This window comes from Falco naumanni, chromosome 7, assembly GCF_017639655.2.
Source record: "Falco naumanni isolate bFalNau1 chromosome 7, bFalNau1.pat, whole genome shotgun sequence".
NCBI classification, from domain to species: Eukaryota; Metazoa; Chordata; class Aves; order Falconiformes; family Falconidae; genus Falco; species Falco naumanni.
The window spans coordinates 63,247,987-63,271,377 of record NC_054060.1 but is presented as its reverse complement, the minus strand read 5'-3'; the positions used below and the strand labels follow the sequence as shown (position 1 = coordinate 63,271,377).

At 42.0% G+C, this 23,391-nt stretch overlaps 3 protein-coding genes across 7 annotated transcripts in view; 2 read left to right on the top strand and 1 right to left on the bottom strand.

Moving 5' to 3' along the window:
- Positions 1-404: 404 nt before the first annotated feature.
- TRAPPC6B (trafficking protein particle complex subunit 6B) lies at positions 405-6,332 on the top strand. Of its 2 annotated transcripts, XM_040599736.1 has the most exons (7): positions 445-613; positions 690-757; positions 1,786-1,903; positions 3,385-3,468; positions 4,509-4,602; positions 5,231-5,279; positions 5,946-6,332. In XM_040599736.1, the coding sequence occupies exons 1-6, from the start codon at positions 533-535 to the stop codon at positions 5,260-5,262; spliced, it is 477 nt and encodes a 158-aa protein (XP_040455670.1). In that variant the 5' UTR covers positions 445-532; the 3' UTR covers positions 5,263-5,279; positions 5,946-6,332. The 2 variants fall into 2 exon arrangements, with proteins under 2 accessions (XP_040455669.1, XP_040455670.1); XM_040599735.1 differs by having other exon boundaries at positions 405-613; positions 5,231-6,305.
- A 1,747-nt stretch (positions 6,333-8,079) lies between these two features.
- GEMIN2 (gem nuclear organelle associated protein 2) lies at positions 8,080-15,770 on the bottom strand. Of its 2 annotated transcripts, XM_040599733.1 has the most exons (10): positions 15,561-15,770; positions 15,053-15,137; positions 13,778-13,867; positions 12,085-12,144; positions 11,803-11,913; positions 11,385-11,429; positions 10,570-10,638; positions 9,109-9,219; positions 8,851-8,909; positions 8,080-8,529 (listed from the first exon to the last, which is right to left on the bottom strand). In XM_040599733.1, exons 1-10 carry the CDS (start codon positions 15,680-15,682, stop codon positions 8,490-8,492), a joined length of 792 nt encoding a protein of 263 aa, XP_040455667.1. In that variant the 5' UTR covers positions 15,683-15,770; the 3' UTR covers positions 8,080-8,489. The 2 variants fall into 2 exon arrangements, with proteins under 2 accessions (XP_040455667.1, XP_040455668.1); XM_040599734.1 differs by lacking the exon at positions 10,570-10,638.
- Positions 15,771-16,787: 1,017 nt separating this feature from the next.
- The window catches only part of SEC23A (SEC23 homolog A, COPII coat complex component), a 31,267-nt gene continuing 24,663 nt past the window's right edge, over positions 16,788-23,391 (top strand). Inside the window, exons 1-3 of one of the 3 annotated variants that reach the window (XM_040600808.1) lie at positions 16,788-16,912; positions 17,120-17,295; positions 18,537-18,741. The gene's annotated coding sequence lies outside the window, so the exon portion shown is untranslated. Of the gene's footprint in view, positions 16,913-17,119; positions 17,296-18,536; positions 18,742-18,818; positions 18,917-18,971; positions 19,148-23,391 lie in introns of those variants that run through there. The other 2 variants (XM_040600809.1, XM_040600807.1) reach the window with 2 other exon arrangements.

Here is a 23,391-nt window from a genome sequence, read left to right as displayed (position 1 = left end):
CCCCAGGAAAGACCCTTTATATGTAAATTGTTTCTTAGGACCCTGATGAGGCTGTGTAACTCGAACACTATGTAACCGATGTGATGGTGGGTGATGGGCGCGTTCATCTTTCTTTGCGTGTGCGCCAAAGTGAGGAACGCCCGCTTTCCAGACCTCCGAGAGGAGTCCTGGCGAGCTTCCCTGCCGGCTGTCACCGTACGGGGGGCAGCCCCCCAGCTCCGGCCACCCTCGGGACACTGGCTTAGCGCATCCCTGCGGCACCGCCCGCGGCGGCGAGCCCGGGAACGCGGAAGGCCCTTTGCCGGCCCGGGGAGGCTTCGGCCGGTGGGGGAGCGGCGAGCGCTTCCCCGCCGGGGAGCACGTGTCGTGTCGTGCCGTGCCGTGCCGTGCCGTGCCGTGCCACCCCGCTCCGCCCCGGCCGCCAGCGCCAGCGGGTGACGGCCCAGCCCACCGGAAGGGGCGGTGCGGCGGGTCCCGGCGGTCGCTGCCGGTTGCGGTGGCGCCGGGCAGGGAGCCCCGCTGCGGAGCGGAGATGGCGGACGAGGCGCTGTTCCTGCTGCTGCACAACGAGATGGTGGCGGGGCTGTACCGCGCCGCCGAGCAGGGCGAAGGGGTGAGCGGGGCCGGGGCCGCCCTGGGGGCCGCCCGGCAGCGGCCGGGGCTGACACCGCGCCTTGTGTGTCTTGCAGGAGAACGGCCGCTGCACCACCAAGCTGGAGAGCATGGGCTTCCGCGTCGGGCAGGGGCTCATCGAGAGGTGAGGGCCCGCGGCCGGGGGGTTGCTCGTCCGTGGGGGGGGGTCCCGAGGGGCTGCCCGGGGCCCCCCGCCCCCTCCTGCCCGGGCCGGCAGCGGGGAGCACTGTGCTGCGGGCGCGCCCCTCCGGCCTGCTGGCGGCTCTTGCGGGGCGCTGGGTTTGAACCCCCCGGGCCGGGTTGGAGCCTGTTTGCCCGGTGGTTGCCGCCCCGACCGCGGGGCCGGGGTATGCGGCTGCATTTCAACCCCTTTTTAACTGCGCTTTTTATATACCTGCTTTGGCATGCTTCCTGCTTCTGATACTTTTCATTATTTCCTTCTTAAACGTAATTTTATGATTGGCCACTCATCTTTCGTCTGTCTAAAGCACTCGCACTCGGAACCGGGGCCCCGAGCCCGTTACCCTCGCGTTCCCCCGGCGCTCGGGGGGGCGCACGGTGACCGGCTGCACCGCCGGGGTCCTGCAGCAGCGCTGGGGCTGCTGAGCTCGGGCTGGCGTGGGGCAGCGCTGGGCTTCGCTGCCGGAGAAAATACCCTCAGGGAGGATAAAAGGAGAGGATTCTGAAGTAAGGGAGAGAACGAGGTCTCTTCTTGAGAAGCAGGAACAGGTTTTACATGTTTGTTCCTCTGTGTCAGAGCTTTTTTTGCATGTTTGAAGGACTCCTTCCAAGCAGTAGCGTGGGTGTGAGCTTATTGTTCATCCTCTAGACATGTATTTGAAGATAAAACTGGAATGCCTTGCATCTTTCTGTACTTCGGCTGTCCTTAATAATCATATAATTAAAACTGTTTATTTATTTTGCTGTCATGTTACCGGTATTAAGATAACACTGTGTTTCTCTGAAATAAAAATACTTGATGAATGCAGAATGCTGCTAGAATGAGACTGTACAATGGTTGGAAAACTAATTTCTGTTAACAGCCCCAAAAATAATGCTGCATAGCAGTACCTTTTTTTTTCTTCTTTCTTTCTCTGATTGGTCAAGCTGTGGGTACCTCTGTTATTGATACATTTCTCACTTATCTTGTAGGTTTACAAAAGATACTGCCAGGTTCAAGGATGAATTAGATATTATGAAGTTCATCTGCAAAGATTTTTGGACAACTGTATTCAAAAAACAAATAGATAACCTAAGGACTAATCATCAGGTACAAATGTTGTAGAATAAGATATAACTTAGAAAATAAGTAACAGTTTTGAGTTACTAGTGCATTTTTGGGGGCTTTTTTGGGTCTAGAATAATTCTACCTGGTAGGAAGCCCAAAATGTTCTGTAGTTGTTCTGTTTAAAAAGCAGGTTTTTAAGGTTCATGTTAGCATGTAGCTTAACAATACAATTTAGTAATTGCTTGTGATGTCTGTATCGCTGCTCTGCTTGAAAAGACTAAATGCTTTGAATTCATGTGTGCTGTTGCAGTTACAAACTGACAGGACAGTAACAGTTACAGTTGATTAATGCTTAAACAGGAACCTTTTTATGTATCTCCCAATAAATTTTAGCAGAAAACTAGTGTAAGAAGGTGATATTGCTGTCTTAACATCTATTTAAATAGAATGGCTGCCTTGAAGTAATGTTTTTATTTTGAAGAATATTTACAGTTTTCAGCAGTTGAGACACTTAGTTGCACAAAACTGAACATACTTGTATAAGAAACAACTGAAAAACTTCCCAGATTTGCATGTCGGTGACACTGCGTTGCATCTGTGTCCTTTCTTAAATTGACAGCCACAGTTCTCAAAGCAAGATCAAAGTACTTGAAGGAGCCATTTTACTTGGGTAAAAAATCTTTTTCTTTTTGAATGACTTTGAGTTTGTATGGCCATTTTCCTGTTGTATCAAAGTAGGAACAAGAGAATTTGTACAAGCATTGTGACAAATAAAATAGGTTTTATTTTTCAGTGAGCTGATTATCAAGTAATAACTTTAACAGAGAATAATTGCCTTAGAAATCTGTTTTTGAATTCAAAGAAAGCTGCAGTACTGAGCTTAGGTCTCAATTGTATATGCAGCCTTAATTTAATGCTAGGGGTTATAAAATTCTGAAGTAGCCCAGTCATTAGCAAAGAAATTTAAATAACAGATATAGATTAAGCTATACTGTATTCATAGTTAATTTATTAAAATGCATATTGTGGCACAAACTTGTAGTGTAGAAAACAAGAGACTCTTAATTTGATCATCTGCTGGGCGTTGTTGCTTGTAATGCTGTTAAAGAAGGTAATTCTCACTGAATTTGAGAATAAGAATAGTGAATTACATACCAAATGAGATTTAAAATTTCAGTGTAAAAATCAGCATGTATTTGATTTATTAACAAAGACTTTCTAATACAGAATTATTGTTTCTGAGCACTGGAAAAACTCTTCCAAGAAGAATGTAAATAAATTTTTTTTTTTAGGATTAACTGATCATAATATTATTTAGGGGTTTAAACTCACAATTAAGTATCTTTTGTTTTCATGTTTTGTATAAGTAAATAATACGGTTTAAACTTAAATCACATATGCCTTCATATAAAATTTCATTTTTCAACCATTTATATTGCATCTACAAATTAAATCCCTTCACATAAAATGTTAATTACATGCTACTGCATATTCAACTAAAACTTTTTGGTTTTTTTCAATAGGGTATATATGTCCTTCAAGACAATAAATTTCGTCTCTTGACACAAATGTCTGCAGGAAAGCAGTATTTAGAACATGCACCAAAGGTACCCTTCAGTTTTACCCTTGGGATCTACCAGTTCGGTTTGAATTATCTTGATCTATTATTGGTAACTTTGAATTTTGTAATTGAAAGGATACAAACTCTTCAAAAGGGCAGCTAAAATTTGGTCTCCAAAAAATGTGCTTTTTAGAAATGGACCTTGTTTTGGAGCTGTGGGTTTGATACACGGCTCAGGAAATGGGCATAGTCATTGCGAAACTTGGCATTGTCATGTTTGAGTTACTGGATGGTAGGAGCTGGTTTGCCACTATCTGTCACTGTCACACAAACTTTTTTCTCTTTGGAAAGCGTGTGCTTTCAGAAACTTTTAAAAATTTCCAAAACCTATTTGGAAGATGCTATTTGTTACCTAGGACAAGCTTCTGGGATTATATGAACATTCAGAAAGATATTCCACCAATTAAAAATAGTTTTGAGTGTAGATGCTGAGTTTAGGTAAGTAAAATCAGTGCCTCTGCAGAACCTCTGATATAGCACTTTGGTTCAGGGGGATGTGAGAAATGCGGCATTCAGTTCTATTTTATGGTTTCTTAATTTTCAGTCTTAGTCATCACAGTTGCAGGCTACAGTCCTTGGCTCTTTTTCTGATACTTGATGAGATATTGATATTTTGCAACATAAATTCTAAATACCTGCAGGCCATTGTATTCTAAGATGCAGCCAGTGCAAGAATGCTGACTTGGACTGTTCCTCCTTTGTTGACTTTAATGCCAGTTGCTAATTTCAGCCAAGTCTTGGGAATAATTGTTTTAAGGATATGAAGTTCCTATAGGCTTAATGGAAATAGAAAAAAGTTACTGAAGATAGTGCCTCTAACAAGAGGAATCTATGTTGTGAGCTCCACTGTACCAAGTATCAGAGCTTTCATCTGTTAGAGACATGACAAAGTCTCTCTGCGCGGTAACAAAACCACCATAGTTTTATATTATCCAAGTGCTAAATCTTGTTCTTGAGTACTTTGTTTCAACCTTTAGCAACAAGCTTCACCCTTGATGCTTATTTAAAGTGCAACTTTATTTTTAGTATTTAGCATTTACCTGTGGACTAATCAGAGGAGGCCTATCGAATTTGGGAATAAAGAGTATTGTAACAGCTGAAGTTTCATCAATGCCTGCATGTAAGTAGGTCTCAGAGTACTCAAATTATTAGCTCACCTGGTAACTTTTCTTACTGACTTCATCACTGTATGAGCATTTGTCAAGGTGGGATTAGTTTGAAGTTGCTGGGCCATAGGAGTCAATGTGAACTTCAGGATATGGCTTGTCACTAAACGCTTTAGTGTTTAGAAAATACTGACAGGGGGAACCTCCATGACAACGAGTGGAAAGCAAAACTGAAAAGTTGTATTTACATTTGGAAGCATCAAATGCATAAGAACATATGTCCAGAAGGCTATTGGAACAAGTGAAGATAAAAACAACTAGACACATGCTCTTGCTTGACAAGTCATTAGGAAAGTTACTAAGTGAAGTCCATTGTAACAACCCAGGCTGCTTAAGGCGGATTTAAAAATTTCCACAGACTGCACACGTTTTAAATTTAGCAGACAAAACTGTTGTGATGTGGAACATGGATCAGCTTAAAGGAAAAAGAAAAAAAAGCTGTTCAGCTGGAGTTAAATGCTACGTTGAAATAATGGCTAGATGGTTCACAATTAAACGGCAAAATTGAAATGTTCCTTACTATTTCTTTTAAAAATAACTCTAATGGTGATACTTTAATCTGACTTTGCTTTTTCTTTGCAGGTAAATTTCAGGTGATGATACAGAAGATGTAGAGCACATTCTAATTTGGGTATCTACCTTAAAAATCCTTTGTGTGTGGATTCAGGGTCTTGGTTCAGCCTTGTATGTAGCTTGTAAATTATAGCAGTGTGCAGCATAATTTCAAAGTGTATAATAAATGTTAATCAAAATAATGCTATCCTTGTATCTTGGTATGAGATTTATTCTATACCAAGATATTAATGTTCACATGGTAAAAACTATCTACTCAAAAAGTTTTCAGCAAAATATTTCAATTACCAAAGCAGCACATATGGAAGACCAGAGGCACATTCTGAGAACTGAGTAAAAAGCCTGACCAAGACGAAATTGAAATAAGCAACTAACGTGTTTTGTGTCACCTAACAAGAATGCCAAATTGCTGCCTTTCCCTATTCACTCTGAACTGTGAAGCAGCAATTGATTGTGTTATTTTAAGGAACCCACTAGCACCTGAGCCAACAGCTTTCCTTAAGTTTTCAGTGGAGGCTTAGTTCTTCTAGGAATGATTTGGGGCAGTAGAAAAGAGAATTTATTTCTGCATAGTTAAACAGGTTTTCCTATCTCCCTAAGATTAGCAGCTGTTTTTTGTGTCAGAAGAATTTTACAGCTAAGGTCATCTGTACTGGCCAAAGAAGGAAATTTGTTTTAGCTTGTGCATAAACTCAATATTAATGTCACTGTTTTTAATTGCTAGCTACAACTCACTTCTGTAATGAGTGTGTGCAGGAAGATGCTTAGGCCTGCAAGAAGCTATACAGACATCACCAAGACTCTTGAGGACATTGGGGTTTGCTAGATAATACTTGTTACAAGATTTGCATAACAATATATATCTCGCCGTAGGTAAGCATGAAAACATCTTGTTAAAACTTTTTAACAAATTTTGCTGTACAGACTTTTCTGTTGGCAGGTTCAGGCCTTACACTTACAAATGAATCACAATAGAAACTTACGGTGTTTATGCAGAAGTTTATAAGCACGCCTTGTGATAGCGATTCAGTTACTACTTTGAGACAAATAAATAACAGGCTAACCAGAAAAGCTAACATGTTAATACAGCACCTTTGATTGTTTTAACTGCCTTCTGTGTTGGGAGAAGTGTGTATTGTCCAGTTGTGTGGTGAGCAAGAACAGTGGAAGCTGTTCTTCCCTGAGCTCCAGGGAAGGTCTGGAGTTTGTAATGGATCAAGCCTTTTCTAGGTAGCTGTTACAGGCAGGCAAGCTATAGATGACAAATGTGATAACCAGGGGGTTTATTATACTTGAGCTTAAGCTGTGACCAAATTCTGATTTTTTCAGGTGCTGTGAAAACTAGTTCAGATTAGTTGTGGTGGAATAACTTGAGTTCTAGAAGAGTGCTAGAGCAAACCTGAACTAGCAGAATGCTGCCCTACTGTTTATAGAACCGGCATCAGTTCAACTGATTGAAAGTGCTGTTCTTATACTGGTGGTTTATAGGAAGGCTGTGCTGGTTGTTCACCTTTGTAACTAATGTTTGAAATTGTAGGGCTAGAGAAACAGCTAAGTAGTGTTATGCTTTTCATGGGTTCTTCGGCTGCCAACTCATCCTGCTTTCACCATGCTGTCATGGTTTAGTTACCAGCTGGTAACCAAGTACCACATAGACACACTCTCACTCCCCACCCCCTCCACCCCGCCAAGGGATGGGGAAGAGAATCAGGGAGGAATCTAGAACTCAAGCATTGAGATAAGAACAACTAAATAATGAAAATAAAATATAAACAATAATTATAACAGTAATAATGAAAAGGAGGGAGAAGGGGAGAGGAATAAAATCCAAAAGGAAGGGAGAAAAGAAAGGAAGAGATGCATGTCCCATGTCTCCCTGGCAGGGCCTGAGAAACTGTAAAGTCCTTGACTTAGTATAAACGTTACCAAGCCACAACAAAAAACATCAGTGAGTTACCAACATGGTTCTCACACCAAAACATAGCACTGTGCCAGCTACCAAGAAGGAAATTAACTCTATACCAGCTGAAATCAGGATACATGCCGAAAATGTTGGTAGAGGGAGTAGAAATAATGTGCACTGTATGTCTAATAACGGACATTTCAATGTAACGTTATAGGCATCTGCAGTGTGGTAGACATTCAGTATCAACATATACAGAATCATTGGTATTTGCATCTCCATAAATAAATGCTAGTAATTAATGTAATTCATTTTGATTTTTCACTTGACAGTTAAATTACCCTTCCAGATGCAAAAGTGTCAGTCATTCAGGCATAGTAAAGGTTATCAATAACTGGTTGCGGTTAATGATTATTTTTAATGGTGAGGGGAGGGACTTACATTTTACGGTATATAGAAAGCAGATGTCAGTTAATATTGTGTATCAATTTGCTGCTATGAGCAGAATTCATAGTTTCTTTGACATGGATTTTTAACTGTTGAAGATAATTAGAACCAGAGGGAGTCATGTACGTACCAAGCAGATACTGATACTCTTGGGGAAGGACTCTGTTAAATATATAAAAATAAGTGAGCCAACGTATTTGTCAAGATGCCATACAGAAAAACTTGTTCATTGTGTTTAATAAAAGCTTCTATTAAAAGCATTGAATACAGCTATGTAATTTTCGCTGATTTCTACAACTGTGTGCTAAAAAATAGTACTGCTACTCAGAAAATAGTAGTGCTTTACTAAAATAATTGATTCAGTGACTTGCTGGCTATATTTGAACTGCTTAGCAGTGCTTAAGCTCAGGAACTAAAGCTTGAAAAACCACAATCAGTCCTAGGTTGTATAGATTGCTATAGTAAAGGCTGCTGTTAAATAGTACAAAGAATGAGAAAAGCCACCATGTTTAAGAACACTTTTTTAAATGGTTCAGTTTTATTAAAAAAAGCCCTCCATTAGGTGTGTGTTTAGGTAAAGAATAATTTGTAATGTAGCCTTAGATTTCACCTAATAGCAGTGTCCACAGGATTACTCAGATGGTAGAAATTTCCAAGATGCAGCTTAGAGACAGTAGCTTGAGAGATGATGCCAGACACTTCGTTGACCATTTTACAATGACGGTATCAGAGTCATTGACAATTGCATGCTAAAGCTCAGCTAAAGTTACTCGCAGCTGTCCCAAATGCATTATCGTGAGGGTCTTCCGAAGGAGTTGTATAGTGCTTCAGGGCTGAACAGCGCAGCGTCCTGCTGTTAACTCTGACAATGCTGTTTGTACTATGGCAATGCAAATTACCTGATATTCTCAAAACAGTCTATGAAGGTTCATCAGCCAGGTCACGCTGATCGAAGTACCTAGTGGAGAGAAGTGGAAGACAGTACGAAACCTCCAATACAACATACTCCTTACTTTGCCCTGAGCTTTTAGGCCCCTTGCTTTCCAGCTCTTCTTTTACTGTTTATAATTACTGGTTTGCAGTTTAGGGGGCTCACATGAGGAAACAGGTAAGATAAACCTAAGAGTAAAGTAAGCTTAAGTCCTTTTAGCTAAGTGTATTTGTTACATAGGCCCAGGGTACTTTGACTTCCACTTTGAAAGCATCTAGGTTAGGACAAGAGTAATCACACATTTATTCTGGACATACTTGACTGTTTTAGGTGTTTAAGTTGCATTACCTGCTAACTAAGCAGATTATCAAGTTCAGAGCTGATATTTGTTCTTCATTTTTGTTCTCCTGAAAGAGAGGTATTAGAACAGTTCTTTTGTTACCTGTGTCAAATAGAAAAGCTGTTACGTGCCATGGTATGTGCTTGTAGTGTTCCCTTCATTCTCGAGGAAACTTAGGACATGAAAAATTACCTACCAGGATTTCAAGAACTGAAAACTCACCCTAATAATTTGCTAAGTTCAGCGAGTCCTTTGCGCAGTCTTACCTCTAGTACTCTGACTTCTGAGCATCGTCTTGCCAGCTGTCGAATAAGGGAGTGAGCTTCAGGCAACAAAGGTTTTTCAAGGCATGCTAGCAGTGCATAAAGCCACCTACCCTGTGTAGATTCAAACAAAGTTTTGTGAGATGTCCTTGAAGTTTCGTGCAGTTCTTGTTATATAGAGGAGGCCTACAGTGTAGGTCTCAAGACAAAACTGCATTTAAGTGCTACTGCCAGAATTGAAAGTTCAAAAGCCAAAGTAGACACTACACAGCAGAATTTTTGCCTCTAGATAAACTTCTTGTGAACAGTACTCCTGGATTTCCTGATACTTCTTGGAATACTGGCTAAGACATAAATTAATACAGCTTACACTAGTCAAGTCCGAGGGAAGGATTATTTTAGTAGTATCTGAAGATTATTACTTAGCTATTAATTTTTAACTTCACAAACTGGGGAAAAACATTCCTGAGTGAATGTATCAAGTCAGATCTCTGTGGAATTAACGCTGTTAATTTTAAGCTTTAATTTAATGCTCTTAATTTTAAGCTTTGATTTGCACCATTGTGAAAAGATGTGCTTTGTGTTTTACTTCACTGAATTTTACTGCATTCTTATGAATGCAGTAACTTCTGCTACCAGTCTAACTTCATAATTTAATTCCAGTGTCTAGTGGCTTGCATTATGGGAATAAACAAAAAGTCAATGTGCCATGCACATTCGCTGCAGCATTATCTGTTAAAAAGAAAGCAGTCCTACAGAAAAGGAGAGAACATGAAAGGCCTTTAAGTGACTCAAAAATAGTGAAGCTGTGTTTAGTATTGAAGTAATTGCTCATTGCTCTTTTGCTTTGTGGTACTGAATGAGATGGGATGCATCCACCAAGGTCTTTTGTAGATACGACGTCATTACATAGCCAGTCAGTCTGGCTGTGGCCAAACTCCACGCCAACGTACCTTGCCAATCAGAATTTCTTACTAAGTTTGATTTCTGACCACGCTAATGCAACTAAGCTTTCTGGCCTGTGCCACACATGGAAGATTAAATGTGTCTTCGCCAGCACACTGTCACGCACCTCTGAATAAAATCAGAGGTGTTGGTAAATACAGTGTGCAGCACCCTGACAGCTTAAACTAGTCAGAACCAAAGCTGCTGCAGTCTGACCCCCTTCTCTCCCCAGTGCTGATACTCATCTAACCTTGCATTTAAGTTCATGCAGGGAGCAATAAAAAGGGTAGGGGTTTTTGTCAGTACTTGGTAGGTCTGTATCTGTATGTTTGGTAATTAGCCTTTCAAAAAGTTCTGTGAATAGTAATTTTAGCATCATAAACTTTTTGAGAGTAACTGAATGTGATACGTGCAAAAAAACCTCTTTAGAAACAAAAATAATTTCATAGGAAACGATGAACAATTTATCCCTTGTTTAATGCATTTTTATGGAAGTAGTTAGAATAAATTAAAAATTACCAGTTCTGGAGTAAATTTTTTCTCTCCAAACCAGCTTATCAGGTGTTCTAAGACACTGGTTACTGTTGCCTTCAAAAGAGGAACAGAAAGAGACAATACGATACCTGCATTGTTTTGTTTTGATGTCCTTCTACCCAAAGGATTGTATTACATAAAAAGCAAAGTGATTTTTTTAAAAATGTAGACATCATGTATTTCTACTCCACTGTGATACTATATGGCATTTATTCCAGGTTGAAGTTACATGTAAGGGTAAAGTGAGTGTTAAATCACCAGTTCCTGGAAAGAACTTTATATAAAATGAAGTAGTTTTCTGTGTTAAGAAAAAGTTATGGATAAGTAGCTACAGATTAGGAAAGAGGCATTACACAGGAGTGTTGTTTCTCTACAAAGGTAACTCATGGGAAACATAGTAGTTAGTAAAGGAAAGGTAAGTGTGATTCTTCTAGCTATGCAATGTACGTAAGAGTTCATGATCAAGCTGAAGGTCTGCACTTAAAACACTAAATGAGAAAACTTAAAACACTGTCAAGCACCTAATGGAACTTTCAGCAAAAATTCAAATGCTGAATGTTAACTACAGAAATTACAAGGACAAAATACTCCTAAAACTAGTCATGATAAATGTTCACTAGTAAACCTGTTTGTAGCTGAAGGTCAGATAACGATATTTTCCTTGTAAGTGTACAATGAATAGCTGTTGTAATAAACAATTGCCTACTCTAGCACAGAAAAATAGATAAGACTTCTGCAACAGACAATGAGAAATAATGATTTATGCAACATCACTATGCAATTCTAAGAGATGGGCTTACCTGATTCATTCTGCTTACAATACTTAGCAAAGGGGGAAAGCCCACCTGAAAAAAAAAATTAGTTGAAAAATGCAAACGTTATCATAAGCATTTTTGTTCTAATTTAGAATGTACTAACATTTTAATGTGATGCTCAGACATTTGTGTGACACTAAAGCAGACACTGCAGAAAGCTTTCAGTTCAGTGAGCAACAAAGTAGTGCGCTTTAGCTGATAACAAATGATTGACTTTTTGACTGAAGGGATAGACTTGTTCTCTGCTCAGCTTCCAATTAAAAGGGAAGAAAAACAGGACTTTGTGGGCTCACCAGAGAGCGTACTTTCTATTTAGCACCATTTGGTAATAAACAGTAAGATGGTTTCTGGCAGTTACTCTTGAAAATAGCAGCTGACAATTAGACAGAAGTCCTATACTCACCTTTATGTAATCAATTCCTAGAGTTTCATTATCAGATAGTGCATCTATTTCTGAGTATACTCTTTCACCCAGGCAGAACTTCTTCCAGCCTTCTTCATCCTCTGATTTTGGCTGAAGTAAATAAAAATGAACAAAAACTGTGAAATACTGCTATCTTGAAGACACTGAAGAAAAAGACTCGGTAATATTACCAAGTTATTGCACTCAACTGTAAAGCAAGATTAACCACAGATTTAACGACTGGGATAAAAAACCCACAGCACTATTACGAATTTTACTCACCATAGTAACGTTGCTGTCCAAATGTTGTGACCGCCAGTGATTTCTGTGCTTGTTCAGGCTCTGAGTAATAAAAACAAAGCCACAACACGTTTAACTTTGCAGTTATTTTATGCTAGCCATAACTGCTCTTCATTATTCTTAAAATGTATATTTTATGATGTTCCATAAATCAGTAGAGGCATAACTGGCTAAATATTTCCATGCCTCTTAGTTACATTTATACTAAGTTGCTCATGCTGGGTTTTTGGAAGTAATGTTAAAGCTAAAGGAATTTTAAAGTCTAATACACAGAGTTAAATTGAGGTAGTAAGCTTTAATAGTCTTCTAGACTTGTCTTGGTACAACACGCTTAAGGGAAAAAAAAATTAGTCCAAAAACACACTCAAAGCCAATATCCTGTTCCAATGGTGGTCAGTGTCTGTATCAGACGTCTACAGAACTGCTAGAAAGAAGGCAAGCATACTTTCCTGGAATATTTCTTCTACCTCACAGGGATGCCATATAAGACCAGTTGGCCTGCTTGACAGTTTCCTGTCTGGAGGTATAAAATTTTTGTAACAGAAGAAATTCCCACCCCAATCCAAATGTTATCGTAGCAATAGAAATGACCACTAATAGCAGCTGACGCACAATGTTTGCATCAAGTAACTTCTGATGCTCTCCTCTTCTCTTAAATAATTTTTAGGATATTCTTGTACTTCACCGGTACAGATGAGAGGACAACTGACTTGTGTATAAAAGAAATATCTGTACAGTGAATATGACTTTAGATGTCAGTTTCCTTAGTTCTACTAAAACCTTAGATTATGCCTTATAAACAGTATGCAGTGTGACACCTTGTAGAAATAGAGGTGAGCACAGCTGATGTTTACAATGTAGATGCAGTAGTACAGATCTCCACCTTCACTGATTTAGCTCCCTCAAAAAAATACAGTAAACTAGCTCACGCAAAGTTCAACGCTACAGCAGCCTCAGTGCAGTTCATTATACTCAGTTACTTGAGGTATTCCTACAATGCAATTATCAATGTGTTGTAAACACATCTTCCGCAGTACTGGAGTCATAAATGACCTCTACCTACATCTTCATTAGGTTTTTCTTTTCACCCTGTTCAAACTGTAGAGACAGCCAGCTCAGTTCTCTGTTTTTGTTATTATTTAAGAGTAGGCTGCAAATGCGGTAGGAAAGATTTAAGTCTGTGCTAACCTTACAAATACGTTTTACCAAATCATTATTTCTGCTAATAATGGGTGCCACCACTGTCCAACAGTATTCTAAATGGACAGCGTGTTCTATGTACATGAATCTCCTGGTGGGTTAGAACCTAGTTGTTTTCCAGTTAATGCTGAGTTCTGCAGAACATTCCTGCTAGCACCAGGTTTAAATGTAACTACGTAACATCACAGAGATTTTTTTCCTCCCTCCCTCAGCTACTCTATATTATTTCATCTAAGTGCTGAAGTTTGAGACACTTTTTTTTCCTAAACATGACACTCTCAAGAGTCTTATCAGAGGTTTAAAAGCCACACAGTATATACTCAATTCTTTTTCAAGAACTTAAAACATATGCCTACAAACATCCGTCCTACATGAAGTCAAAACATTTCTATACTAGATACAAGGTTGTCCCCCATAAAGCACAGATGTGTTCTGGCTAGACAGTGCAAATGCCCTCACACACACCATTTTGTACCTGACGAACGGCTGAGAAATTGGCTACTTGCTGCTGCTGCCATTTGAGTGTTGGGGAATATCCTTCCGGAGCAGGCCGACATCCAGAAATCTAAGAAAACACTGGCAATAATTATAATGTAAAGAAAGCTTTAGAAGAAGAATCCTTAAGAATAAAGGAATCGGTAAATGTTTACTATCAGGCAAACAACAGCCTTTAAATCTTTATTTAAGAAAGGTATATCATGACCACATCCAAGACTGACTTACACAGAAGAAATTTCATCTGAACCAACTGTTGACCCTTCTCAAATAAGAAGGAGAACCAAGTATTCAAAATACATTGTCAAAGAATTATTTAAGGCTATATTTTTAGCAATTGTTCTGCCTTAATTTCCCTGTTTATAAAAAGCGGGGTGCTGTTTCCTTATATGGGACAGCTGCTACGAATCCTAAGCATTCTACTTTCTGAGATAATACAGTTGAGGAAGACAGAAGGCCACAAAAATGCTTTTTAGGATATTAATTCTGACAGTTATGTAGATATAACCTCCTTAAAGATTAGCATGAAAGTTATTAAAAAACACAAGGAAAAAAGAATCTTTCTACAAATGTTTAAAAATGCCACTACAAAGAGATAAGTCTAAGAGAATGGTTACAGAATTTACACGGTCATATATCAGTACTAGGAACTAGTCATGGAATTTCAGATTACAATTTTCACTGGAGAAATGCAAACTTGGTCTCTTGAACTATTTTAAAGTAGATTAAAAACCAAGCTGGCAGGGCAATGACAACAGAGAAATCTGCTCAGGCAATCAAGAAAAATTCTGATAAAATATTCCAGCAAAAGGAAGAAACGGTACTAGACACTAACTTCAGTAAAGTTTAGCTGCACTTACTACTACTCTTATCCATGATATATATTTAACTTAATGTATTGGTATGGAGGTATCTTTATTCTAAAGTTTATGCAGGTTTTGGGACTAAATGTTTGTAAAATGTAATGCAACATTTGACTTCCTCAGACAGTAAAATAGTCTGCTGTGTGTCAAATAGTACAGATGTTACCAATCTGAATTGGTTATCTAGACTGCTGTTGGCCAGCAGTTGATCAGGTCTTTCTTCAAACCCATACATTTAATGTAGTTCTGTAGGTGCTTTGAAAATCCAGCTGTGGTATTTAGGTATGCCAACCACTCCCCAAAATTAGTACCAACATTAAGATCTTAACACCTTTCCCATTTATTTTCTTTCTTCCTCTCTAAACAAAACGTGTAAAAGCTCTCAGACTTACTGAAACGTTTACTGTCTGCTTCTTTCTTAACTTTTTCGGGTCTATTTGTGCCACGACCACATCTGGGCATCGGGCTGCTTCAATCCTACAAAATAAAAATCAAACGGTTGCTTTGTGTTGACCGGCGGTTACATGGTGGCTGTCTGTGAAGCACAGCGCCCGCCGAGCGCTGCAGGCACGGGAACGCTGACTGCACCGGCAGTTCCTACACAAGGCCTGGCTAGAGTGACACACCGGGTGACACACCGGGCTCCCCGTGGCGAGACCCCGGCGGAGGCCGCCGGCGCGGGGAGCCCAGGCCGGCCCTGCATCCTCCCGTGGGGAACGGGGCGGCCTCGGCCCCCACCGCCGCGGGGCCCCGCCGGCGCGACGCGGCCCCTCAGGAGCAGCACAGGGGTTTAGCCCCGATGCCGGCCGGGATCCCGCCGCAGCGGCCGAACTGCCCTTCTGGCGGCGGGTGGCGGGTTCCCGGTAGCGCAGCCCTGGGGTGCTCGGCCCCTCCACTCACTGGACGCGCTTCAGGTACTCCTGCGGCGTCCTGGGCGGCACCGTGGGGTCGAAGTCCTCAGCCAAGTCACAGTCGTCCACGGGCAGCAGCCGCGGCATCAGCTCCTCCCAGCCCGGCTCCATGGCCGCACCGCTGTCACCCGTTCTGCCCCCGGCGGCGCCGACGGCCGCCTCAGCAGGCCCCGGGCCGGCCCGGCCGCGCAGGCGTGCTGGGGGGTGGCGCGCGCTACTCTCGCGAGAGCGGCGAGCCCGGGCGGGGCGGCGGGGCCGGGCGGGGCGGGGGGGCGTCACCTTCCCGCCCCGCCCCGCGCCGCGCCGCGCCTGCGGTGCCGTTACAGGCGCCTCAGCCCCCCCTATCCCGCCCTGGCGCTGCGCTCGCAGGCGGTACCGTGAGGGAGCAGCGGGCCCGGGGCGGGCTGCTGCGGGGGCGTTCGCCGCTATGACACCCCAGGGAAGGGGATCAAAGGACATCTGGCCTTAGAGCGGCACAGGAAGGGGCTGTGCCCATCTACTGCTCGGCGGCCCGGGCCCGGGCCCGGGCCCGTGTCTGTGGTGAATTGGTGTAAACCTTTAATCAACTAGTTTTATTAGGCCCTGTGCCATTATTCTAATACACCACGGTTTTTGCACGCAGTTCTTCAAAACTCATCTGGTACTATTTTCTATTTTACCTGTGGACATCCAGTAATAATACTTGTCTCTTCCTTGAAATGCTTTGAGATCTATAGTTGACATCAATTACGTGAAAGTTAACTGCTATAAATTTAAACAGTTTTCATATTGGAAGGGTCAATACCTAGTTTTTTACTTGTTGCTGTATGGGTTTATCGAGTACTGTTACGTGGGAGTATCCACAGGCAGGATCAAAAGCAGGTAGCAATAGCAGAAAGGGAGGTTGCTTCTCTGTTAAGACAAAAGGTGGACGGATGATGCTGGAATCGTTTACATTGTGTATTACAAAATTCCTAGTAAGCAAAATGTCAATCTGTGTGTTATAGGTTTGCTATATGCAAAGTCTGTCCAGTGGTACCCCACAGCACATCTGGTAGATCGGAGTAGCTCTAAATACTTCTGACATAAGTTCAAAAAAAGCAACACTTTTTTTTCCCCTGCTGTATTTTAGCAGTTTGGAACGAACATCTACCCAAACTCCTCCTCTCCCCGGCCTTTGTTTGTTTTAAGGTGTTTCTAAAACCACCTACGTGTAACAGGGAGTTTTAATTCTGAAACCCGGATCTAACGTCCTAGTTGAGTATGCAACAAGTGCAGTCACCACAAGAAATAAAACCTGCTTAGCTAAAACTACAGCGATGTCTCTGGAAAGGCTGACCAATGATGAAGACAAAAACTTTGGTGAGTCCAGCTGTAAAAAAGTTCTCTTCTAATACTTTGGTAATACTCAGGACTTATTTTTCCTACTTGTTGTGAAGTCAAGAACTGTGAAAAGAAAGAGAATCCACAAATACAAATATACTTTGAACATACACTCTTTAGATTACTTCATCTGGAACTTTCCATTGATACTTTTAAAATGAAGTAACATATTTTTAATTATTACAGGTAGCCTTCCACGGATAATAAAATTGTTCCTAACAAGTTTTACCAGCAATGTTGATGCAGTGGCTAGCAAATATGTGGAGGAAATCAGTGGAGGAAAAGGAAAAAGAAGCTGGAAATGAATATTCTTTCTCCTCAGCTACCTAGGCATTATGTAAAAGTACTTTTCCGAAGAAAGGGTGAGTTGCTGTCACTGAATATGCACTGCTGACTCTGCGTTAAGAACAATTAAATGATTTCACTGTACATTCTAATATTGGGAGATAATAAATTATTTTCTAATAATGAGTATTTAACGTGTTAGGATCCTATTTTCTGTTTTTTTTTTTTTTTTTTTTTTTGCTTCTCCTTACTTTTCTCTGTACTTTTTGCCATCATAACAGCTGGAACACAATTCTGGAAGTTTAGAGCATGGGATCGAGTCATTATGTAATTAAATTAATTGTGTTAATGTCTGATTAAAAATGCTGTGTATTTTTTATTTGTAGTGAAATTTCAGAATAGTATACTTTGCTGTTCTTCCTTCTCCCCTTTTAAGTGTATTTGAGTGTCAGTTGCCTCTTTTTCTCTTTTTGTCTATAAAGTTCGTCCCGTAGTTGACTTTGGGACTTGCCTCTTTTCAGTGTAACTGTCTGAAAAGGTTTCACAGAGTATTTGAGTACGTTTAAAATGGCAACACCCAATGGCTTTCTGTGCATCTGTTGAAGTTTGCCCTGTTGTAGGTTTTGGTTTATGGATTTATTTTTATTTTTTGTTTTGTTTTTTTACTAAGCAAGGAGTACATGTACTTGGCAAGGTCCTGCTTAATACTCCCACAACTGGCAGTGAGATTTGTGGACGTGGAAATTTGAAACCCTTCCCTTTAAGTTCTACTGTTGTTTACCAGCTGGTTTTTAGACTGAAGACTGGCAAACAATACTAGATAGTAATGACATAGAAATTCTATTGTAATTGCATTTCACGCATAAGAAGAGAGGATAAGAATGTTTTAGTCATTTATATTTGGTTGGTGGTCATGGCATGTTTCCAGAGTTGCAGTGGTACTTCCTCCAGAAGGAGGTCGTGGTACTCCGTAGAATATTTTTCAGGCCACCTCCATGTCCGGGTTGGTGGCACTGAGGTTATCTCAGGAAAGGCAGAAGTGACAGTTTTAGCCTTTTGTGGCAGGCTTGTTTAAAACGATTCTGAGGTGCCGTGAAACCTAAGCATCACTGTAACTTGGGTTTGGGGGGAAAAAAAGAAAAGGTGACCACACTAACAAAAAAAAAAACCTGAACAAAACTGTACAGTTATGGCTATGTGTAAATTATTGTGCGGGTAGTAAATAAATGTGTTTTATTTCTAAATATGTATTAATATCAGCTGAAGTATTATCTTGGGCTAAAACCCACTAGGAATACAATTTTAATATTTTTCCCAGGCAGGCCAAAGAACCACGTAAACAATCTTCGAGATTAAGGAGTTGCCATAACGACGTGTGGTGGAGGACGGGCAACAAGCGCGGTGAACGCGAGGGCTCCCAGAAGCCGGGCTGGCTCGGTCCCGAGGATTTCCCCGAAACGTCCCCTCGCCAGCAGCGAATAAAGCGCACCGGAGCCGTGAGTCCACGGGCGGCGGCGGCTCGGGTAAGTGCGGGCACCGGCGCAGCCGAGGGGCAGAGAAGGCCAGCGGCGGCCGGGATGCCCTCCCTCCCGGAGCGGTTCGGGGGGCGAGGCTGAGGCGAACGCGCTCTGGGGGAAGGTGAACGCCGGACAGGGAAGCAAACACCCGCGCCGGGGCCGCCCGGGCGGCGAAGCCAAGGTCAGCGCTGTGGGGTGTCTGACAGCAGGACCCTCCGCCGCGCCGGGCAGGACCGCGGGCCCAGGGCTGGGGGTGCGCGGGGGGGCGGCGGCGCTCAGCCCGCCCCCCGCTCTCTGCCCCTTGACGTGGCGCGGACTCTCGCATCAGCCATGTTGCCTGCGTCGGCAGCGCCGGGGCGGCTGCGTGCGGGCGGGCGAGAGCGAGCGGCGGCGGCGGCGGCCGGGACGCGGGGTGAGCGGGCAGGGCCGGGGCTGAGGCGGGCAGCGGGGGGCCGGAGGCGGCCGGCGGGGTGGGCTGGGGGCGCCGCGGGGAGGAGAGTCCTTCTGCCGGCGTGGGGTCGGCAGCCCCGCTCCCCGCGCTGCGTGGGTACGGGGGCACCTCGGGCCGCGGGGCCTGGAGGGAGAGGGGGGTTCCCCTCAGGGGGGTTTCGGGCGCTCACGCCGCCCTCCGTGGCAGTAGGGGGGTCCCCCCGGGCGGGCTGAAGCTGCTCGCCGGAGGGGCTGGGGGTACCGCTGGCGGCTGTTCCGCGGCCTCCCGAGCCGGCGCCGCGTCCGCCCCTTCTCGTGAGGCGGCCGCCGAGAGCCCCATCCTCTGCGGGGGCGACCGGGCCGGGCCTACGGGGAGCGGCCGCCGCCGCGCCGGGTGCCAAGTGCTCCCCGGGTCCGCGTCCTGGTGCCGCTGCCAGGCTCTCGCAGGGAGCCTTGCGATGCAGGTAAAGCCACACAACATTTTATTTAGGCAGGCCCTGCTGCATTTGAATACGTGTGTTTTGGTTGTGTTTTTTTTTTTTTTTTTAATTCAGGCGGGTTGTTAAATACACTGGTTGTTTAAAAAAAAAAAGTCCTCAGTGAACGAAACTGGGACAGCAGGTTTGGAGGATGGCTGTGTTTGAGTAGTGAAAATGAAATTTTTATGTTGTCAATTTGACAACTTGCAGTTGCTTTAGATAAGTATGAAGTCATTCTGCTTGTATATTTGAGTTTTTCCTTGGAACGGAGGTAATTTGAATCTGAAATGCTGATTCTGGCATTAAAAATTAATTAAAGGTTTATTATTGATGTCTTATTTCACCAGATTGTTAATGCATAATAAACTGAAAGAATAAGTTTGTTGTAAGTGAAGTGCATGGTGACCTGTACTGCTTTAGTGGCGTTTAAATACAGGGCCATATGAGGGACTTTGGACCGTCTATGCTGGAACTCTTAAAATGCTGTAGAGAGAAATGTTTTCCTGTTGTATTTATGTGCTTCTAAGGATTAGTGGGTATTATTTTGGTGATATTCTGTATTGGTACACATGTACATGTGGCATGTAAATGTTTAAAGGTGCTGAGATGAAGAAGGAGCTTTTACAATAGAAGAAACGGTTTGTAGTTGCTTTCAGAAGCATTTCAAAATAACGTTGTTTCAAAGTAATGCATCTCAAAGCTGTTTATTCAGCTATAGGATAGCTTTCCGAATGGTGTATCAAACATGTTTGGTATGTGTGATGGTTAGAAATTCCTAACTGTAGTCTGAATCCTGTTATTTAAGTGAGAATCAAGCCTTCATGGCAGATATAGTCAGCCTGTGACTCTTCATGCAATTCAGGTGTGGCTTCTTTGTGTGACACAGGGTGAAATTGCCATGGTGCAGGGATGCGAGGTAAATTCAGCCTTGGCAGTGGGAGGGAGGAAGCAGGCCAGGAAGGACAGCTGGTCTTGTCTGGATGTCCCATTCTGCAGCAAAGCTAAAGCAGTGACACCCCAGCATGGGAGCTGTTGCTGTGTAGCTCTCTCAAAAATCACTTCTTTGTGGTTTTCTGAGGTGGGCAGTATGTGTTTTGTGGCATTCAGGTGTATGAAGTTTGATATGTAGCCTTGTGGGTCAGGAGAATTTGCTGCTCTGGTGCATCTCCACACCTGTCCCAGAAAATGTGCCTGCATAGCTGTGATACTGGTACTGAAACTGAATGTAACTTGTCAGACCATTAGTTTCACACCGATGAATGATGAAATAAGTAAGCATTATTGGCTCTGGAAAGGAAGAAGAGGGTGGAAGAAAAGATGGAGGAAAGTTTGATTATTAGCAGGCTCTGCCTTCTGAATAGGAAATACATGCTTTACTAGAAAATGGTATTTAACTGAGAAAAAAATTTCCAACATATCTTTCACGTATATATGTGTGCTTCATTAGGCACTGCACACCGGTGTTTGTACAATGCCCTCTGAGGGCAGTAACTGTGTGGTAAAAGTAATGTCCACGTAAAACCTTTCAAATGTCGCTAGAGTAGAATGTGGAGGAAAGACTTTAAAGTCCAGTAGAGAGAGCTGGAATTCACGTTGCAGTGTATGGAGATAAGAGTTGGTGGACTTTATAGCAGATGCCTATGGAGTGGCTGAAACAGCCTTTAAGCTGCAATTTTCTGTGTCTTCTAAGGAGATAATTTTAAAAGGAGAGATTATTCAGTTTGTGGTTATAGCTGAGGTGGCTGCCTTGTGCAGATTGTTGTATCAATACCCTGTTTTTTAGGGGTAATGTTTCTTTACCTTTTTACAAAACACTGATGGATTGTGATATATTAGGAGAGAAATCTCTTAAATTCTAGATCCTTTTCAAATACCAGGCTATTTCTTCTCTTAGCTGAATTACCTTTTGTCTCTGATCCCTCTGTACTGATTATGACTTCCAGATAGTCTCTCCCTTTGATTTTGCTCAGTTCTGTCCTCTGCCCAGTGACCTCTTTCAGCCTGATGGCCTTGGAGCAATTTGAGTAAAAGCGATGGTGGAAGTGCTGTCATGCACAAAGTCCCATACAGCTCCTTGTGTTGCAGTTGCCATGACATGTAGATTTGCCTCTCATATCAGTAAGGTGACACGCCCTTTAAAATGTTGGCAGATTAATTATCATAGTATTTCTATTACAATGTGGAGATAAGTGATAGCACCTGTGGAAGACATTAAGAGAAAGGTACTCTATAGAGTTAAGTTTGCCTGTCACACTGTGTTTTTATAGGAACAATTTGGAGACTGGTTTTTGTAGCTTTCACCACATGCTGACAGTTGATTATTTCCTAGTGATGTTAACTGTGAAATGTGGGGCTTCTCTGAGTTTTATGCATGTTGTTAATTTGTTTTCTTAAAAGCCAGCATTAGAATAAAACCATTACATTAAATTATGATTTAAAAGAACTTCAAAAGTTTTGAACTGTCATAGAAATGAAAGGTGCAATGCCATTATAATTGTAGTAGAGATAGGTCTTTATGAATAGAGAGTTTTCCAGGAGTCACTCTTAGCATGTGTAATTGCAGGACTAAGAAGGTCAGTGTGCTTGTAGAAACTCCTGATTTAAATCCCAGTTCAGGAGGATTCCAGTGTTTCTAAAAGCTGTTTGTTAACTTAGTACAGTCTAAGTTGAGACCTAGGAGTATTTTCCCAGACCATCTCTTAGGTGGTTCATGTAGACTAAGTAAATTCTTAGTTACTAGGCAGTGGGAGTTTAGATACCCTAGTTGCTGGAAAAACCTGTACTATTTGTACTATGAAATGTACTGGGAAGCATGCAGCATGTATTCACGAACAGTGTGTATATAGCTGAGGGTCTTTGGGTTGCAGGGAGGGAGTGTGCTGCTTGGTGGATTTCCCACATGTTCCCAGGTACCTGTTGAACTTTTCAGATGTGTCTGTATTCCAGCTTCTGAGTAACTGGCTGAAAATTTTGAAAGCCTTAGGTTGGTGCCCAGAATGGTAATTGCAAACAATTAGGCACATCTTGATAAGTAATGGAGTGGAACATGAGCTTATTTCTTACAAAGTTACTTCCTAGCATTGCTGTAGGAATGTACTCTTGTGCAGTATTGTGTTGTTACTCCTTTACATTTAGGCTGCATCGTGAGTTATCAAAACTGTGGTTAGAAAAGTCTTACAAAATTTGTTACAGTAGAAGACATACAGCAAGTACACTTAGGAGAAGTATTTTTTGCTATTTGATTCTTGAAAGAAGTTAAACAGTTTTCAAGAACGAATGATTCTTGAATAATGAACAGAATTAATAACTAAATGCATTAGTGAAAGTTCCTAAAGCAGTGTGTATTTTTCTGTAAGCACATCTTTTTTTTTTTTATAGTGTCAGTGTGCTGCATAATCTCATCTCTGATCTAACCTAGAATTACTGCTTTAGTTGCAACATTTCTTGACCAAGTTTGTTGCTTAAGTCAGGAAGTGCAGAAGATGGACTGTTTTAACACTCTGTATTTTAACTTGGTCAAATATTTGTTATTTTGAAGAGGTTGCTGCATCCTAGGAGCCTTAATTTCTTTTTCTTTCACCTTGGAATTCTGTGCGTTGCTTTTAGGGTTTAAGAAGTACTACTCAGTCTTTATTGATTGTAACTGAGTTACAGTGTTTGAATGTGTGACTGTCATTAAGTGCATTCAGTATTTAGTGATTAGGAATGTTTGCATTTCAACATTCTGCTAATGGTTATATTTTTATTT

Excerpts from the sequence above, each read along its gene's own strand:
- TRAPPC6B (XM_040599736.1), top strand. The coding sequence starts at position 533 with ATGGCGGACGAGGCGCTGTTCCTGCTGCTGCACAACGAGATGGTGGCG. Across the intron at positions 614-689 it reads CCGCCGAGCAGGGCGAAGGG|GAGAACGGCCGCTGCACCAC; the intron begins GTGAGCGGGGCC and ends TGTGTCTTGCAG. Across the intron at positions 758-1,785 it reads GGGCAGGGGCTCATCGAGAG|GTTTACAAAAGATACTGCCA; the intron begins GTGAGGGCCCGC and ends CTTATCTTGTAG.
- GEMIN2 (XM_040599733.1), bottom strand. The coding sequence starts at position 15,682 with ATGGAGCCGGGCTGGGAGGAGCTGATGCCGCGGCTGCTGCCCGTGGAC. Across the intron at positions 15,138-15,560 it reads GAGTACCTGAAGCGCGTCCA|GATTGAAGCAGCCCGATGCC; the intron begins GTGAGTGGAGGG and ends TTTATTTTGTAG. Across the intron at positions 8,530-8,850 it reads ATAATCTGCTTAGTTAGCAG|GTACTTCGATCAGCGTGACC; the intron begins GTAATGCAACTT and ends TCTCTCCACTAG.